Source organism: Chaetodon trifascialis, chromosome 10, assembly GCF_039877785.1.
Source record: "Chaetodon trifascialis isolate fChaTrf1 chromosome 10, fChaTrf1.hap1, whole genome shotgun sequence".
Lineage (NCBI taxonomy): Eukaryota > Metazoa > Chordata > Actinopteri > Chaetodontiformes > Chaetodontidae > Chaetodon > Chaetodon trifascialis.
The window spans coordinates 6,184,804-6,201,731 of NC_092065.1; the positions used below are offsets into that span (position 1 = coordinate 6,184,804).

General features: G+C 42.7%; 2 protein-coding genes across 3 annotated transcripts; one reads left to right on the forward strand and one right to left on the reverse strand.

Moving 5' to 3' along the window:
• Positions 1-248: 248 nt before the first annotated feature.
• LOC139337640 (aldo-keto reductase family 1 member D1-like) lies at positions 249-3,484 on the reverse strand. Of its 2 annotated transcripts, XM_070972328.1 has the most exons (9): positions 3,342-3,484; positions 2,946-3,113; positions 2,670-2,786; positions 2,458-2,535; positions 1,751-1,873; positions 1,252-1,361; positions 647-812; positions 434-516; positions 249-305 (listed from the first exon to the last, which is right to left on the reverse strand). In XM_070972328.1, the coding sequence occupies exons 1-9, from the start codon at positions 3,432-3,434 to the stop codon at positions 263-265; spliced, it is 981 nt and encodes a 326-aa protein (XP_070828429.1). In that variant the 5' UTR covers positions 3,435-3,484; the 3' UTR covers positions 249-262. The 2 variants fall into 2 exon arrangements, with proteins under 2 accessions (XP_070828429.1, XP_070828430.1); XM_070972329.1 differs by lacking the exon at positions 1,751-1,873.
• A 975-nt stretch (positions 3,485-4,459) lies between these two features.
• LOC139337170 (transcription intermediary factor 1-alpha-like) lies at positions 4,460-16,748 on the forward strand. Its single transcript, XM_070971628.1, has 18 exons — positions 4,460-4,990; positions 5,206-5,324; positions 5,522-5,669; positions 6,376-6,508; positions 6,851-6,967; positions 7,210-7,324; positions 7,523-7,669; positions 7,867-7,981; positions 8,935-9,311; positions 10,704-10,835; positions 10,915-11,020; positions 11,112-11,169; positions 11,312-11,444; positions 12,502-12,854; positions 13,109-13,238; positions 14,442-14,516; positions 15,353-15,508; positions 15,603-16,748. Exons 1-18 carry the CDS (start codon positions 4,714-4,716, stop codon positions 15,816-15,818), a joined length of 2,907 nt encoding a protein of 968 aa, XP_070827729.1. The 5' UTR covers positions 4,460-4,713; the 3' UTR covers positions 15,819-16,748.
• Positions 16,749-16,928: the final 180 nt, after the last annotated feature.

Here is a 16,928-nt window from a genome sequence, read left to right on the forward strand (position 1 = left end):
ACAAATCATGGGGGCAAATATCCACATGAATTGCACAACAAACATCTGAGCGGTGCTAAGCGTGAAGGTATACATTAACAAGATTTGCCCTGTTCATTTACTACGAGATAGAGCCCTCTAGTGTTCACTGTGAAAATGCACCAGTGCAAACTTTAGTGGTGAAGTAAAGATGTTGAAAAGAGTCACAGTCGGTGTTTGTTTGAATCATTTTACTGAAAGGTTTAAGGCAGTATTTTATGCACATCACAAAATATGAAAAGAATTAATAATCATCATGAAATGGGTACTCTGGATGATCACTCCACCTGTGTTGGAACAAAAAATACATTCATCATCATATCTACAATGCATTCTAGCACAAACTACAACTTTCCATAAAAATTTGGTACAATATTAGGTTCAACTAATTTCTCCTCTCAAAGCTTATACTCACATCAGCAGCTCCACAAAACGGATGTTTTTGTTCAGTGCTTCAACGGCTTTCATTTCTTCCTCAGTGAGTGAAAAATCAAATATCTGCAAAAAACAGGTATGATTTGTTTTAAAATGCCTGAAAAGAATATAATACATGAAGTGTGGCACCATAACTTGTCTTGCTGACTAATGCATTTACTGTGGCCACAATATAGCATTTTGCTAAACCCACCTGGAAGTTGTGCTTGATCCTCTCGGGGCTGAAGCTCTTGGGGATCACGACGACTCCTCTCTGGACATTGAAGCGCAGAGCCACCTGGGCACTACTCTTACTGTACTTCTTCCCAATGGACACAAGCAGTTCGTCCTCCAGCAGGGGAGGACATTTCAAATTCACCCTAAACCAGAGACAGAAGAAAACACAAATAATGCCAGGAAAGCTATTAAGTTGAGCATCCCTAAGCGCTGAGGGTTTGGTAACAGTAATGTTGCATGGTCACATACCAGGCTGACATGTTGCACAGATGTTGTTTTCTATTTAATTTTGGACATTGCCAAACGATAACGAGCGAGGTTAAGTTCGTTCCATATTGTCTCATTCAGTTAGCTGAATTGCTCAATTCCTCATTCAAACCGTAATGACTGACCAGCGTTTCCCTGTTTTTGTTCAAGTGTCACAGAGATTTGTGTTATATGATGTCTAAAAATCCTTTTTCTCCCTTCCATGAATACAATACCAGGAGGAACAAAACATCACAAAATACCAGCTGTCAAAAACATCTTTTTAGAAATATCACACTGGCCTTGAAAGCTGCATGTCTCTTAAAACTTACATACCAGGATGCATCTCTGGAGGAGCCAATTGGGCAGTAGCCAACAATCACAATGTCATGCTGACGACAGAACTCCAGAAGCTTGGGCTGTGTGAAATATGGATGGCATTCAACCTACAGGGAATTAAGAAGAAAATAGACAATTAGCACACTATGCTCTTACTAGCTGGAACAAAGTCAGGTTGGAATGGAAAGAAAAATGTTATTCATCTAAGTCTGCTGAATATTAAGCATACTATGTACTGTAAGTGGGACGTGTTTCAATGTGGGGATGTTTGCATTGAAAACTAAATGGATAATGATAAAGTTGAAACTGATTCCAGTCATGTCACCAAGTAATGGTAACTCCTTTCATCAACCATAATTAGATCACAGAATAAATGTCAAACAGTCCGATTATTTCTCTGTCTTCTCTATCTGTAGCATCTGCTGAATGGAAAGCAGAACATTTGCAATAGCCTGAATGTATGAAAAGCGGCCCTAAGCAGACGAGGTGGGGTCACCTGGTTGGATACAGGTTTGTGTTTGAGGCCGGGTTTATTCAGCAGCAGCTCCAGCTGTCTGCGGTTGAAATTGGAGACTCCCAGAGATTTAACCAGCCCTGCATCTTTGCACGCCTCTAAAGCCTGTTGAGAAGAAAAGATTTACATCCTCACAGTGACTGATAGTGATTATCTTTACAGGCCTACTGAGATAGTGGCGAAAAAATGTAAAGCACGGTGAGGAGGAAAAAACAGATCTTTGAACGCAGCTTTACGACACTGTCCTTGACAGATGCTTACAGCAGAGAATGCTCTGGCATCAGCTCTCAAGTATGAAGGAATATCGCATGCTGATTTCAACGTCGTTTATCTTGAGTCCTTATTTTATTGTTATTACTTCCATATTTTCTTGGAAGGCATTCATATACAGCTAATAGCTAATACACTAATACACAAACTAAATCCAATGCAGAAACTATGGAATTACTATTACCATTATGGAGAATTTTTTTGGCCAATCCCCACTGACATAAATGCATTTACACCTGTTTTCATAATGCTTCCATGTTTAAGAGTACTTGTAAACATGTGAAACAAAAGTCTAACAGAGATACATTAAGTTAGAAAACTATATGTCTTGAAAATACCACAGGAGAAGAGCAAAGGTGTTCAAAGTCATCAAACAGCAGGACTGATATCAGATTCACTGTGAATTTAACAGAACTCGCCTCCCATGTTGCACAGAGGTCTGTGTGGTGGTAGATGTATTTTCCATCCTGGTCTTTTGGATAGAACTCATTCCCAGGCTAAAATTCAAAAAATCAAGTTAAATGATTTGGATTAAACTACACATCACCTTTGTGATAGTGAATAAGGGCAATGTTCAGGCACTAGGCTGCTGGCTGGTAAACTGGCATCTATATGTGTCAAATATACAAACCTTGAAGGCCATAGGAAGCTCAACAATGTAAAGATCGACATAGTCTAGCTTCAAGGTTTTCAGGGTCCTCTCCAAGGCAGGTCTCACCAATTCTGGTGGATGGAAGGTATTCCACAGCTGAGGAAGATAATACAGAAGTACTTTAAAAAATGTATTAAAATGAAATTGACAATGGGAAAAGCACTGCTTCCACGAAACTGTTCACAGTGCGCAAAAGCCTTCAGAAAAACATACAGATTCCGACACTGCATGACATTTCTTGACATAACTTATTACCTTTCCACAGTAAAAGATGTCCTCTCTTTTCACTGTTCCATCGGCGATCTTCTCTCTGATGGCTTGACCCACTTCGTGCTCATTGAAATACACCAATGCCCCATCGAAGTGCCTGTAACCCACATCTATGGCCAGCTTGACACATTCCAGCGCAGTGCCTTTGGGTGTCTGTTGGAAATCCACAAACACGTAAATATCATTTGACCCAGTTTTGAGCGAGCTGTGCTGCAGTTTGTGCAAATATGCATTCCCTTTGGAAAGGTAATTCACATACCACAGAGGCATTTAAAACTCCTGTTAATGTTTATCCAATCACTGCTAGTGATAAACACCAGCTGTCCTAACAAGCCCAGCTCAACCACAAATCTGCAAACACACACATTATATTCTTCTCACCGTTCGAGGGTCCCCGTAGGTGCCCAGTCCCAGCAGTGGAATATGGTTCCCATCGCTGAGGGGGATTCTGTGGCTCTCTGCAGTCAGATTCATGTGAAAATGTGGATAAACTCAACTGCTCTCTGCTGGCTAATGGGTTATTTATTGAATGGCCATGAACCTTGAACGCTGCAACTTTAACTTCCATGCACTTATGTTAGGGGCTTCTTACTAAGACGGAGTCAAACCTGAACAGGTGGACAGTGGTAATGAACCCAGTGGACATTAGGTGGTTTTAGACAGAGTTTTTCTCACATGAGAGATTAATTCCACCAGTAGGATGAAAAGTTTACCCACATTTCGTGATCTTGTGCAAATGTTATCCAACTTTTCAACATTCTGTGCTACAACTAAACAGGCATGCTGTTATTGTTATTAATGTTATTATTGCTGTTATTGTTCTTATTATGGTAGTTGAAATATAGCTCACTGAATGAAGTACCAAACTAATTTAACTCTTATATGTTTTATAAATAAAAGAATAAAGTGAGTCAGCATCACAGTGGATCTTAGTTACTGCATTGCACATAAAAAATCATATCCCATCAATCATAATGTTGCCATTATGCCATTACAATCCCAACAAAGGTGTCATTAATGGAATTCAACTTGATTTTTGCTGTGATAGACTTTACGCACCTTCAGGCGTTCATTTTTGAGAAAACTGTTAATTGATTAATGGCCCTTAAAGAACACAAGTTTCATTTTATTTATTTGTTTTGTTTTGTTATACTATAATTGTTTTATTAGTGGTGGTGATGCCATGTAGGTCCCAATGATCACTAACTGCTGTTTTTAGGTCAGAAGAAATGCAAAATGTAATGTATTGTAACGTTACCAGAGGTGTAACACGATATTACCTGCCGAATGGAGCACAGCGGTGGTACTTTAAAAGCCTTAACCGGTGAGTAAGGCACTAACTTTCGGAGCAACGAGCACATGACAGACAGCCTCTGACCGCTGGCGTCGGTCCTCAATCCCGCCACTCAGTGTCCCTCTCATCAGAACGCGCATCGTTTGACCCCACCCCTCTCGTGCCGCAACGAGCTCGTGCGGTGCAATTTGAGCAACATCTGCGGGCACGCGAGCGGGCGACAATCTCGCGCGGCGGTATTGTGTTTTTAGCTTCAGCGCTACAGGTTTGTGCGCCAGGCGTTTGACGAAAAGGTAGCGTTTGCGTAATTAGTGTTTGAAAAGGGATGAGGGTGAAGACGGAAATGCAGGTGTGAGGAGGAAGATGCTCCTCTCGGGTGAAATGACTGAGCCTGCTCTGCTTACCTGTACATGTTGTACACGCAGAGAAATCTAACGGGAGGAGAAAAGTGCAGCAGAGATGGAGGGACGCACAGAAAAACAGGAGGCGGGGGACGCGGCTGTCATCGTCGTGGAGAACGAAGCGGAGAGCATGCCGGCACCAGAGGAAAAGTCATGTGTGAGCGGCCGGAATTACCTAGACACTTGCCCCGTTTGCCACCTGAACTTTCACAGTCGGGAGCCCAAACTTCTGCCGTGCCTGCACTCTTTTTGCAAGAAATGTTTGCCTTCGCCCTCGAGGAATTTGGCCATGGCGGACCCGCCAAACTCCCGGGTTGACAGGGCGACCAAACCACGTGAGTCACTTTGTTTACAAACAACCACCACGGGTCGCTTTTCGTCTCCCTTGCGTGTAATAAAGTGAAAACTGATGGTGGCTCTGCAAGGCTGCTGTGTGTAAAGGCATGCACTTTGCGCACACTGGCTACCTTTTGACTTTAAACATCTGCTGTGTCACATGGGAATCCAGCCTTACTGATGCAAACCAACACGTGTGCTTCTGTCGTCCCAGTGAACGTGATCCGCTGTCCGGTGTGCAGGCAGGAGTGCATGGAGGTGGATGTGATGGAGAACGTGTTTGTGAAGGACTCAGCTGAGGCGCCCAGCAGCACGGTGGAGAGGACGGTCCAGGTTAGTGACAGAATGCTTTGCCATAGGGGGGCGGCCTTGTTACTGGTTCGTGACTGTCATGGCTTCCATATTTCTGACATCATTTTCCCAGATGTGATTTAATTTAACGTGCATTGATCAAACGAGACCTGGCATCTCTCCAGCAGCTCCTCCTCTGCCTACCTACGACCTTCAGCCTCTGTCTCATCTCCCTGCAGCTCTGTATGACCTGTGATGACAACACTGAAGCTGCTGGCTTTTGCGTGAACTGTGTGGAGTACCTCTGTGCCACCTGTGTGGAGGCCCACCAAAGAGTCAAATTCACCAGAGACCACACCATCAGACAGAAGGCAGAAGTGTCACGGGGTACCTCTGATGTCTTTTGTTTATGTGAAATGCTCGTGGTGTTTCCATGACAGAGGAAACAGATGTAATGGGATCAGTGCTGCAGATGTCTCACCTTGCTCGGTTTAGTGTAAATTTCCTTTATTTTATTCAACACTTGGTTTTACAGCAATATTTTACACTCTTGCCTACTTCTGCCATTGTTTTAACATAAACGCTAAGCTTTAACATCGCCACCCTAGAGGAGTTTTAATCACCCAAATGATAAATATGTATTTTTACATAAATATCTCTCATCTTACCCAGTTTTAAAGCAATTTTGTGGCCGTGTGTGCAAATTAAAAACCTTTTCACTCAGTTAAATAATGGAACATGTTTAGTATCTCTCATTAAGTGCAGCAGAATTCAAATTAGGTTAAAATATTTAGATGCGTAGTTTGAAAAGAGGCCAAATGGTTATTACTAAGAGTGTCAAATGGCAGACCAGACATTAGTCGCCAGTTGGTAGGAACCTTCTAGAAGAACAATATTTAAGCCTGTATATTGAAAAATATACTCAATGCTGCACTTACGCATGCATTCATTGAAATCAGTTACTATTAGCATGACCTTTAGCGATAGCTTGAGTGCAATGGTCTACAACACGCTGCCCTGACAATATATGGAACAGCTATTGTCACGCGCCCAGATCGAAGGACTAAATGATGAACTCTCTGCTGTTTTCCAGAGGTCCACGGTGTGTCGGCTCAGAGGCCGATGTTCTGTGACATCCACAAACAGGAGCCACTGAAGCTGTTTTGCGAGACCTGTGACCTGCTAACCTGTCGAGACTGCCAGCTCGTCAAGCACAAGGACCATAAGTACGACACAATTTACAACTGGTTGATACAATTTACAATTTACAAATGGTTCATACGCCTGTGTGTGAATTCCACCTTTATTTGACATTACACTTAGCAATTCTGTGCAGCTGTGATTAACATAAATATAACTATCTGACGTTAAAAAGCCATGTATTGATGTAATTATTGGGCCGAAGTGTCACTTCACCCTTATTTAGTTTTAGGAGTGTTGCTGTATATCCTCCATATGACCCAGCTGAGCATAGAATAATTAAATTACAGTAGCAGAGCACTAATTCTATGTAAACAACACTGACTTCTTATACAGTATCCACTGACTTCATGTTCTGTTTGGATTAGCTACCAGTTCCTGGAGGATGCGTATAAAAACCACAAGCAGCATATGGAGACCATGACCCATCAGCTGCAGGAGAAGAGGAAACTGATTGAAGAGGTATCAAACTCCATAAACAATGGGTATGTATTTCCACATACCACAAGATCGCTTATGTCAAGACCGCAAAGTGCAAACAAAAGTTGAAGGCACTCATAGTTTACAGAACTGTTTAGAGGAAAAAAGAACATTTTGAACTTCTGTCTGACCTCTGAGTCTCGTTACCTCCAGTAGTAGCGAGATGTCTCTGAATTGTCATGTGTGCTCTCTGATTTTTCACGTGTAATTTGAAGACTTACTGGTCGCCTTTGTGCGTGTTTTTCAGACTTCTTCAGGTGGATCAGAACCGCTCGTCTGTCCACAGCGAAATAAAGAAATCCATCTGCAGTTTGATTCTCGAGATTAACAAGAAGGGCAAGATGCTCATTAATCAACTCGAGGTATGACAACATGTTTTGAATGTCTAACAAAGCTTATGTATTAGTTTTACCACATGCTGCAGACCTGTATCTGTGGTGTTGATTCCATTAGAGCGTTACTTACTTGCAAGCTCAGTTGACTGTTTTGCCCCGAGGCCCAGAGCGCATACCCTCAAGCTGTTTGAATACTGCAGATGTTCACTTATTCATGTTTTCCAGGCTGTAACAAAAGATCACGAGAGTGTCTTGCGAAAGCAACAGGAGGACATTGGCTATCTATCCAGACACCTGGATCATGTCATCAGCTTCACCAAATGGGCCACGGCCAGGAACGGGGGCACGGCCCTGCTGTACTGTAAACGTTTGGTGAGGCTCGTCTGATCGTTTTTCCGCTCAACAGTTTCTCATCACAGCCTTGTTTTCCCAACACGAAACTCAGCTCAGCTCTGAACGCCAGTTAGGAGTCTGGTCTGTCTTGGACGTGATGAAGTGGGAACATATGCCTTTTGTAACACACAAGTGTCCTCCTCTGAAAATTATTAATAAAGCCCCTTCTGTTGCAGATTCTGTTTCAGATTGGAAACCTCCTGCGGACAAAATGTAGTACCTCATTTGTGCCGCAGACCACTGTCCGCTTCCAGTGTCGATCCTCTTATTGGGCCTCTAATGTTGATCTGGGTAAGACACAAACAGATATCTCTGTCAGCTTTGAACCCTGACAGTGTATTTCTTTGAGTCTGGACACTGTCTTTATTTGTCATTTTTCTGCTTGGGCAGCTTTTGATGCTTGTATACCTCACCATATTGGTCTGTAGCTTATTATTGGATAAGAATATCTTTGAACTGCTGCCACAAGATCTGCCACACAAGGCCACACTGATCATTTCCACAAATGTTCCAACTAAGGCTACCCTGGATGGATTATTTGACAAGCGTGACAACAAACACGTTAAAACTGTTAAAAAACCTAGCGCTCGTTGCATCAGTCACATGCTCCGCTTATTTGCCCCTCGAGAGTCTCTCTATGATTCTGTAGTTATGCTTTCCGAACAAAACAATAAAATGGGATAAAAAACATTACACATGCAGTGTGCCTAGACACCGTGTCAAAAGAGGTTTTCCACCACACACCAGCCCCTTTTGTATTTCACCGTTTTCCCAAAATCCCTTTTCATTGTTGCACGCGGGGCTGGCTGCTTGTCATCTCATTCACGCAGTGGGTAGAGGATGATTGATTCTGGGATGGAATAAATCTGAAGTATTTCCATCGCTTGCTGCAACTGTCTTCTGTCTGCAAATCACACCATGACTTGCCAAAGATTTGCTGGTTCTCCTTAGTCACTTGCATGAAGGATGTTGAACCTCAGAAGGAGTCAGCAGGTCCAGACCTTAACAGATTTATTCATCATTTAATCAGTAACTAAACTGATAGAATTATCATTAGTTGCATCCCTACTTGGTGTTTTCTCCCTTAATAATTCCAAAGTTTCCCAAACTTTCTACCTCATTGCTGCCCAAACCTCCTCTTTCAGTTTTTTTTTTTCTGTTCTCTGCAGAATTTTTTTCTGTATTGTGTATTTTTCACCCTTACTTGTTATGCTCCTCCTGTCTCTGTGTGTATGTTCCCCCAGGCTCTTTAGTGGTGGAGAGTGTACCATCCCACCAGCTGGGTGGTTTTCAGGGTATCCCTCATCAGCTCTCCCGCCCTGGGCAGGCCCCCTCAGGCTCGCCCCACAGCTTTGCCCTGGGAGCGCCCCATAATACTCTGGCTCAGCTCCAGATGCAGGTGGAGAAGCTAAACCCTCAGGCTCACTGGCAGCCCCAACCGCCTCCTCCACCCTGGACGTGGTACCAGAGCGTCCGACTGCAGCGAACCGTCCCGGGGCCCCTGCAAGGAGGCTCTCCATCCTACAGTATGCCTCCCCAACCAGGCCGCAGGTTTATGGTGCCTCCTCCCAGCCACGTCAGCCCAACTAGCAGCTTACCGAGCCCTGGGTTTACACCCCAGGTTAGTGTGTGTGTCTGTGTGTTAGCGAGCATGTGTGCTCATGTTCGTTTGACTGACAAGCCCTCTTAACAAGCACAGACAGCAGATGGCATTGTCCTAAATAGAGCTGACAGCCTTCAGATCCTGGGCAATTTATGTCTTTCCTTGTCAAGAGTGATTTTAGTCTTGGACAAGCTTATGACTCTAAATCATGAAATAAAAAATCCGCAGTGCAACTGCAGCCAACATGTGACAGAGGACGGACCCAAGATTCCATAAGAAGGAGTTGATAATATCTCGTCATCCAAGTTGTTTAGTCTAGTTCACAGGGTGTTTTGGCTCCAGCTCTGAAGTATAGGCTTATTCACAGGACAATGCTGGCGTGTGAAGTGTAGACAAAAGTCATATATACTGATGTGAACAAGCTGTTAGAGCTGCATAACGAATTCTCAGATGTTCTCACTAGTAAAGAATTAACCAGCGTTTTTGCATGTTTACCTACGAATCAGTGCAGTCACACTGTAGTCCTGCTGTAGGCGGCTTTCAGATTGTGCTCCGGGTATTGTTGTATTTCTTTATTCTTCATAAGTCTATAATTTCAAGCGTGCAGCATATCTGCCTTTATTTTTGTCAAAGGTTTTTGTATTGTTAACATCGTCTCTAAGTGAAGATTCATGTCATTTTGATGACTGGAAAAGCTGAGCTGATGAGAAGAGTTTTCACACTGCTGTGAAACGCAGTAAAACTAATGGCTTCCTGGAAGGTTTGCAGAAGCAGTGGCTGCTGAATTCTGTAACATGCGGTTAGGATTAAAGTATTTCTTTATAACATTAAGGTTCCATGACTTAGGGTTAGCTAAGCACTGTTTAACACTCAAAATGCAGTGTGTGGATGTGGATTTATCAGATATTATTGACATGTAATGTCCTGTAATATAAGGAAAACTGTTCTAACATCAGCAGGAACTTTCATGGTAATATATGACCTCATTGCTCAGAGTAACCAGTAACCAGTTTTTGGGGTCTTTAAAGTAAGCTTGTGTGAATGGAAGTGGTGTGTTATTGTAGTGTAATGTTATGCATTAAAACGATTATACTGTGGGTCCTTTAAGTGTGTCTGAACTAAACTATATTGGACACATGCATTTAAATGTTTAATAGAAATACTATACAGTATGTTGTCATTCATTCTGTCAGAGGGCAAAGATTAGCTGCACTTGTGAGCTACAGTAGAGCAAAAATACGGCTCAGGCAGCGAACTTTGCAGTTTAGTCCTCTGTGTTCTGGTTGATGGCAGTTGAGCATCGACCCACACAGCCAGCCACTGAGAACTGAATGAGCATCGTTTCATTTCCACTGAAAATGATGGCAGCATTTGTAGTTATCTCTCTGTTTCTCCTTGCGTCGTTTGCAGCCTCTGAGGGGGATGGGAAGCAGCTCCAGCTACCAACCCAAACCTATGGACGTATTTTCCTCTCCACCTCTGCACACCCATATAACACCGCTGCCCATCAACGGTGGCGTCAGTCCACAATCACGACACACGGCAAGTGACTCCACCTGTAAACTGGATTGATATACTTTGTAATTACAATGTAGTCACTGACATGTAATGCTTTATCTAGATTGAGCCCCCATATCTGAATACAAGGAGTGATGCTGGTGGTCCGGTGTATATCCTGAAACCAAACTATCCCCACAGTCTTCCACCTTCTGTGCCACACAGAAACGGTACGTCTGTGTCATCAGTGTCATTGTTACTTTTACTGCATTTATAGCTCTATTCCTAATGGAGGAAAACACACATTTTATTTCTCTGAAGTGCAAGGACAGCAGGATTCACCGGGGTACGCTGCTGTATCTCAGGAGGAGAAACCAGGGTGAGACAGCTGCGCCCACACTCACATGCTCTCTCTTTCTATCAGTGTCTGAACAGTTCTGCCTTCATATAACGCCCTTTGTGCCATTAGTCTCTCCTGGGAATTTTGCTTTATTTTAATTGGCTCTTGCTTTGCCCCCAAGGACTGTTTCCTGGAAACCTCCAGGCACACCCCAGGCTAGCGGAGAAGTGGGCCCAGCTGTCAAAAAAAGACGGAGGTCGTCACCAGGGCCCGTCATAGTCATCAAAGATGAGCCAGATGATGATGGTAGCTATGTAAGGGGGCAAGTTATTGTTATTACAATCCAATAACTATTCCATATATACCAAAGACCACTGCTTCCCAACCTGGGGGTCCTGACGTCCACTAGGGGTAGCCAAAACTTCACAGGGGGTTGAGGTATTCTTGATTTTAAGGGGTGTAAGAGAACCTTTTTTAAAAAACACAGTAAGCCTGTATCTCAGCATTTTATTCATTCATGTGAAGAAAACTACATTGAATTGTTCCTTTTGAAATTTAGATTAGTTTTTAAAACATAAACCTCAACACAAACTACACTCACAGAACCTCCACTCTCTGCTCAACAGCCTCATCCTGCATTAGGAAAGGACGCAGTTAAGACATCCTTTATTAGTCACGCAACACAACATGCACATGCCATGCTTCGTTCTCATTTAACCCATCCTGGTAAGTCCTTCCTCCGCGGCAGACCAGGAGCGGTGGGCTGCCAGCCGACAGTGGCGCCTGGGGGCCAAAGAGCTAATGGAACAATGGCCAAGCGTCAGGGAGAAGAAAACACTAAATCTGTCACATTTGCCTATTAAGTATGTATAATTATATGACAATGAGGTGAATAAAAAGTTCCCAAAAATATCACTCACTCACTACTTGGACTAGTAGTTCAGTTTATCAGCTGTGCTGTACTGTTATTCTTATGCATCGAATATGATATGTCAGTCGACTCAATGATAGATAAGGCGTCCCTGCAGGAAAAAGGTTGGGAACCAATGCTTTAGATGCACTGGACTGACACAGAGTACGAATTTAAAGGGAAATTGCAGTTTAGTACCACTTGGGTCTTATTTTTGCAGCCATAGTTTCTGTTGGTTATTATAACCAACCAATAGGAGATGTCTGGAAACACGGTGAAGTCAGATGGGGAAAGAAACATAAGTGGTGAGGAAGATCATAAACAGTGGGATTCTCTAAACCTCTTTAACTGGAGGTAAAACCAAAGTGAGAGCTCCTGAAATGTCAGTAATAATCCTTTATTGGATTACTATGGGTAAAAAGATTGATTGCTTTTTGCTTTTGTGTGTTTGTGGATTTCAGACACAAGCCAACCAAAGAGCCAACCTCCCTGACAGCACAGGTGACCAACCCCAAATCAGCCTCCAAGATGAGGGGAACAAAGTCCCAACTCCTCTTCAAAGCACAGACGACAAACCCCATCGTCCTCCGCAGCCTCCAAGCAGTCCACAGGGCCAGAGTGACACTAATGCACCGAATGCCATCCGTTCAGCGGCAGGAGAACAGCAGGTGGAGCAGCACCGAGCCCCGCTGGAGGACTCTAATCAAGCCCTGTGTGCTGTGTGTCAGACTGGGGGAGAGCTGCTGTGCTGCGATAAGTGTCCCAAGGTTTTTCACCTTTCGTGCCACGTTCCAACTCTCCTCAAATCTCCCAGGCAAGCTCTGTCAGGGGAAATTTATCTATCGCTGGTCTCAGATGGAAACCCCATAACTTATGTTTTTTTGTTTTTTTCAGGGAGCAGGGGGATTTTCATGTTTGTAGTAGAACTGAGGAGTTATGTGCTCTGTGGAGTGAAAAAAGACCCCTCAGTTCAAGAAGGTTGTCATCTGACAGCAGCACCGTGCACTTGTTAATGTATGTTCCTGATTATTGGCTTTTGTGCTGAGTCTCTGGACTGTCTCGTTTCAGCGGGGAATGGTTCTGCTCTTTCTGCCGTGACCCGTTAGTGCCAGAGATGGAGTACGAAAGCCATCCAGGAGCCAGAACAGTGAAGAAGGAGCCAGAATCTGAAGGAGGATTTCCCCCTGAGGACAAACGAGTCAGAACTCTTTTCATTTAGAACAATAGCAAAGATTATACAGTAGATTTACTGTAAATAATAAGAAATTGTTAGTTTGGCACGAAGTTGAGAGTTCTGCTTTTTCTGATTATCTTGCAAAACATCAGTAAACAATGTCATTTAACTTCATTCAGTTCAGTTTCAGTTTAACTCCATAACTTTGTTCCCTCCAGCAGGACAGTTAAAGATATGCACAGCAGGGCACCGACACACGCATCATTAGGATTGCAGGAGTATCATCATTATTAAAATGACAAAAATCTATCTTTTGGATAACAAACATCTCACCTCTGTACATTTTGTAGTTGCATCCATGGCAAGAACAAATTTTCCCAAAATATGGCTGAATGCTCACATTCTGTCTCTCTCCTTATGGACAGCCTTTCGGAGCTTGTTTTGAGGGTCCATATGATAGTTTGTACGTTACAGCGCCCTCCCTCCTGCTCCTTCATTGGACAGAATGAATATACTGTCCAATGAATATACATATACTTATATACTTATATATACTTAATACTTTATACACTTTATTGATGCTGCTGTATATTGGAATTTCCCCTCGTGGGACTAATAAAGGAGTATTGAATTGAATTGAATTGAATTGAATTGAATTGAATTGAATTGAATTGAATTGAATTGAATCCCTCAGATTAGCTCACTCATTGGCTCGTCTGAAAAACTCTAAAAAAAACTCAATTTGGAACATATGTAGCATAAGGATGGAGAGCACAGAAGTGGTTTTAGAAGTTTCTATGCGTGATTTCCCTTCACTGTGAAAACAAGTTTCCACTCTACTCCATTTGAGGACAAAACTACAAACATATGCAGCCACCTTTCAAGTCCAAAGGCGGTGCGGGCGTGATACTCATGAGCAGATTCTGGGTGGATACATTCTTTTAATACATCAGCCTTAATCACTGTTTGCCTAGCTACCATGTTTATTATTGTCCAACAACTGTATTGTGTAGTAGAAGACGCTGCTTGATGCAGAGATTTAACAACGGCTAAGAATCAGTGTTATGGCTGACACAAGGCAGATCAGCGTCAGATAAAAGCTTCACCAGCATGATCCTTGTTTCAGTATCAGAGGATTATCTAAGCAGATAGACTACAGATTGGAGAACTGTATGTGCTCTCGCAGCTGACATGTATTAAGTGGGATGTCTCTCTCTACCGTTGCAGAAGTGCGAGAGGCTGCTGCTGCACTTGTTTTGCAGTGACCTGAGTTCAGACTTTCAAGAGCCCGCGTCCCCCTCGGTGAGTCTGGAAGCCTGGCTGACTGCAGACAAAACGTCCACAGGATTAATGTCACATGAAATTACTGTGACTGCAGTTTTAATGATGTGCAGTATACAGTGTTTATCAGTAAAGACAGAGAAATGACAGCTCGGAGGCAGAGCAGCTTTAATCAGTTACTGTAAATATGAGAGAATTTGTCTTGCTGACAGAGCTTGCAGGATTTGTTGCACAGATTGGATGAGCATTAACAATTAGAGAGTAAAAGCTGCACACCCTCCACTCAAAAATGTGTTTTTCTGCTTGTTCTGACAGTTGAATGTTTGAGCTCCGCTGTGCAGAATGATGCATGTGCAGAATTTGACACTAGATGGATGTTTTTATATTCATCTTACTGGAAAAGTGGAAAATTTCTCTGCGCTCATTCAAAGTCTAATTTCACGGGGCGGGCCTACGAGCATGATTTGTGACATCACAACGAGCTTGGAAGCCAGTCCTGGTCCAGTATTTAACTTACACATGTGCGATGTGGAAACTTGAAGACTACAGCTCATAAGCACTGAGAATGGACTTTTCAGTGAAGTCAGAGAAATCATATTAATAGTTTCTGGAATTTCAAATGAGGGAGAAGGAGTAGATGTCATTTTAAGGATTTTAGCAAGATAATTTAAGTCTTTTTTTGTGGAAAGAGCATATCAAACACAAATTATTGAGTGTTTTATTGTCTGGAGGGGGTCCATAACCTCTTGTGCAAAGTGTTGACATGTAATACTGTGATATATTAATCATGACTTTCCTTCAGCATCTTCCCTCAAAGTTTTATTTTTTAATTATCTCTCCCTTTCTAAATACTGTAGGTATGTGCTAGTAACAGGCTGACTATAAAGGGACCAATGAAGCTTTCCAGTGTGAAGGAACGACTGGAGGCGAGGCAGAGTCCGTGCTACCAAAGCCCTGCAGAGTTTGTATCAGACATCAGGCTCATCTTTGGAGACTGTGCAGTCCTCAGTGAGGTACTGTAGAAAGAACTGTTTTACTCAGTATTATTCAGTTCTTGACACCTTGTAATAATGTGTTTTGCCCCCATCCTTGCTTCTACTTCTACAGGCTGACACCGAGGTCAGGAAGCTTAAGGAGCTGTTTGAAGAGCACCTGAGGATCATCTTCCCTTACCAGACCTTTCCAGAAATCAAACTGGAGATGATACCTACCGCCCCTGCTGAATCGCTTGACAATATATCCCAGCCTGCAAAGCCCCAGCGCACATGCTCAGATTCCCAGGATGCGCCAAGCTGTCCTGGTGGAGAGGAGGCGGTAGCATGAAAGCTCAAATCCTCTTAATCGTTTAGACTCTTGACAACACTGCCAACACCAGCTATTATATGGTGTGTTACACAATCATTTATGATACGCAATTACCTTCAGGTCATCAAAAAGGAGTAAATTGTTTTGGAGGCAAACAACTATGATACAAGGCACCGAATTAGTTATATTTTTTTCTGGACTAAACTATATTTAGTCTGAATCTGAAGAAATAGCTTCTTTCTCTGACTAAAGCTGGAATATTAAGACTGGATTTATGCCAAAAGTGCACACATGCAGCACATTTAGGTGTTTATTGGACAAACACTGGCTGTTAGGGCGAGCAGACTGAGTGATAAGTCTGCAGATACGTCGCTTCATCAGCACGAAGCTAGTCGATGGCGTGGTCAGGTCTGTTGTGTTCTTCCTGTTTGGCTCTCGATGTGTAAATATAGCAGTGATCAGAGGAAGGATGATGATCATGAGCTTTGAAGTTTGTGGTCTATCTTATGTGGAATAAGATGTGTTATGAGGCCCCTCGGGGCCAGTAAAATGAAAACATCAAAGGAATCAGCTGTTTGATGAAACCACAGACTGCTTAAGATGTTCCATTGTCACACATCATTACGCGATATTTCTGCTTGGTCTGATGTGTCGGGCTGTTTTTTAACACCGTGCAAAGCTGCAGATTTAATGTTGTAAAGGTAAACCTTCTGTGTAATTGTATTTATTCATCTATGTATTTATTTATTTATTATTTTATAAGAGCTAAGCACAGTGCAAACGTTATGTGATGCTGTTTTTTCTAAGATCATTTTAATTCAGCCATACATCTTCCATATCTTTTCTTAGAATATCCCAGAGCCAGAACTTCATGTAGCCATAAACCTGCTTGCATGCAAGTCAATTTGCAGGTGTTTACAGGGTACAATAAAACTTGATATATTATACAAATCCTTCACCCTCTAACTGCATGTTAATGGAGTCTATTAATGCCCTACTTACAAATAATACTTAAAGTATTATTACCCTCATTACAAGTTACACTTCGCAGTTAAGCAAAGCCTTAAGTTTCTGCAGTTGTGTGGACTAACGGTGAACAAGGCCTTTGGGCCCCACAGTGCAGCCGTC

Coding starts and splice junctions, on each gene's coding strand:
- LOC139337640 (XM_070972328.1), bottom strand. CDS start 3,434: ATGAATCTGACTGCAGAGAGCCACAGAATCCCCCTCAGCGATGGGAAC. Junction 1,362..1,750: donor ACAAACCTGTATCCAACCAG/GTGACCCCACCT, acceptor AATTCCCTGTAG/GTTGAATGCCATCCATATTT. Junction 517..646: donor GGATCAAGCACAACTTCCAG/GTGGGTTTAGCA, acceptor TGTTTTTTGCAG/ATATTTGATTTTTCACTCAC.
- LOC139337170 (XM_070971628.1), top strand. CDS start 4,714: ATGGAGGGACGCACAGAAAAACAGGAGGCGGGGGACGCGGCTGTCATC. Junction 7,670..7,866: donor TGCTGTACTGTAAACGTTTG/GTGAGGCTCGTC, acceptor CTTCTGTTGCAG/ATTCTGTTTCAGATTGGAAA. Junction 15,509..15,602: donor ACTGTGCAGTCCTCAGTGAG/GTACTGTAGAAA, acceptor CTACTTCTACAG/GCTGACACCGAGGTCAGGAA.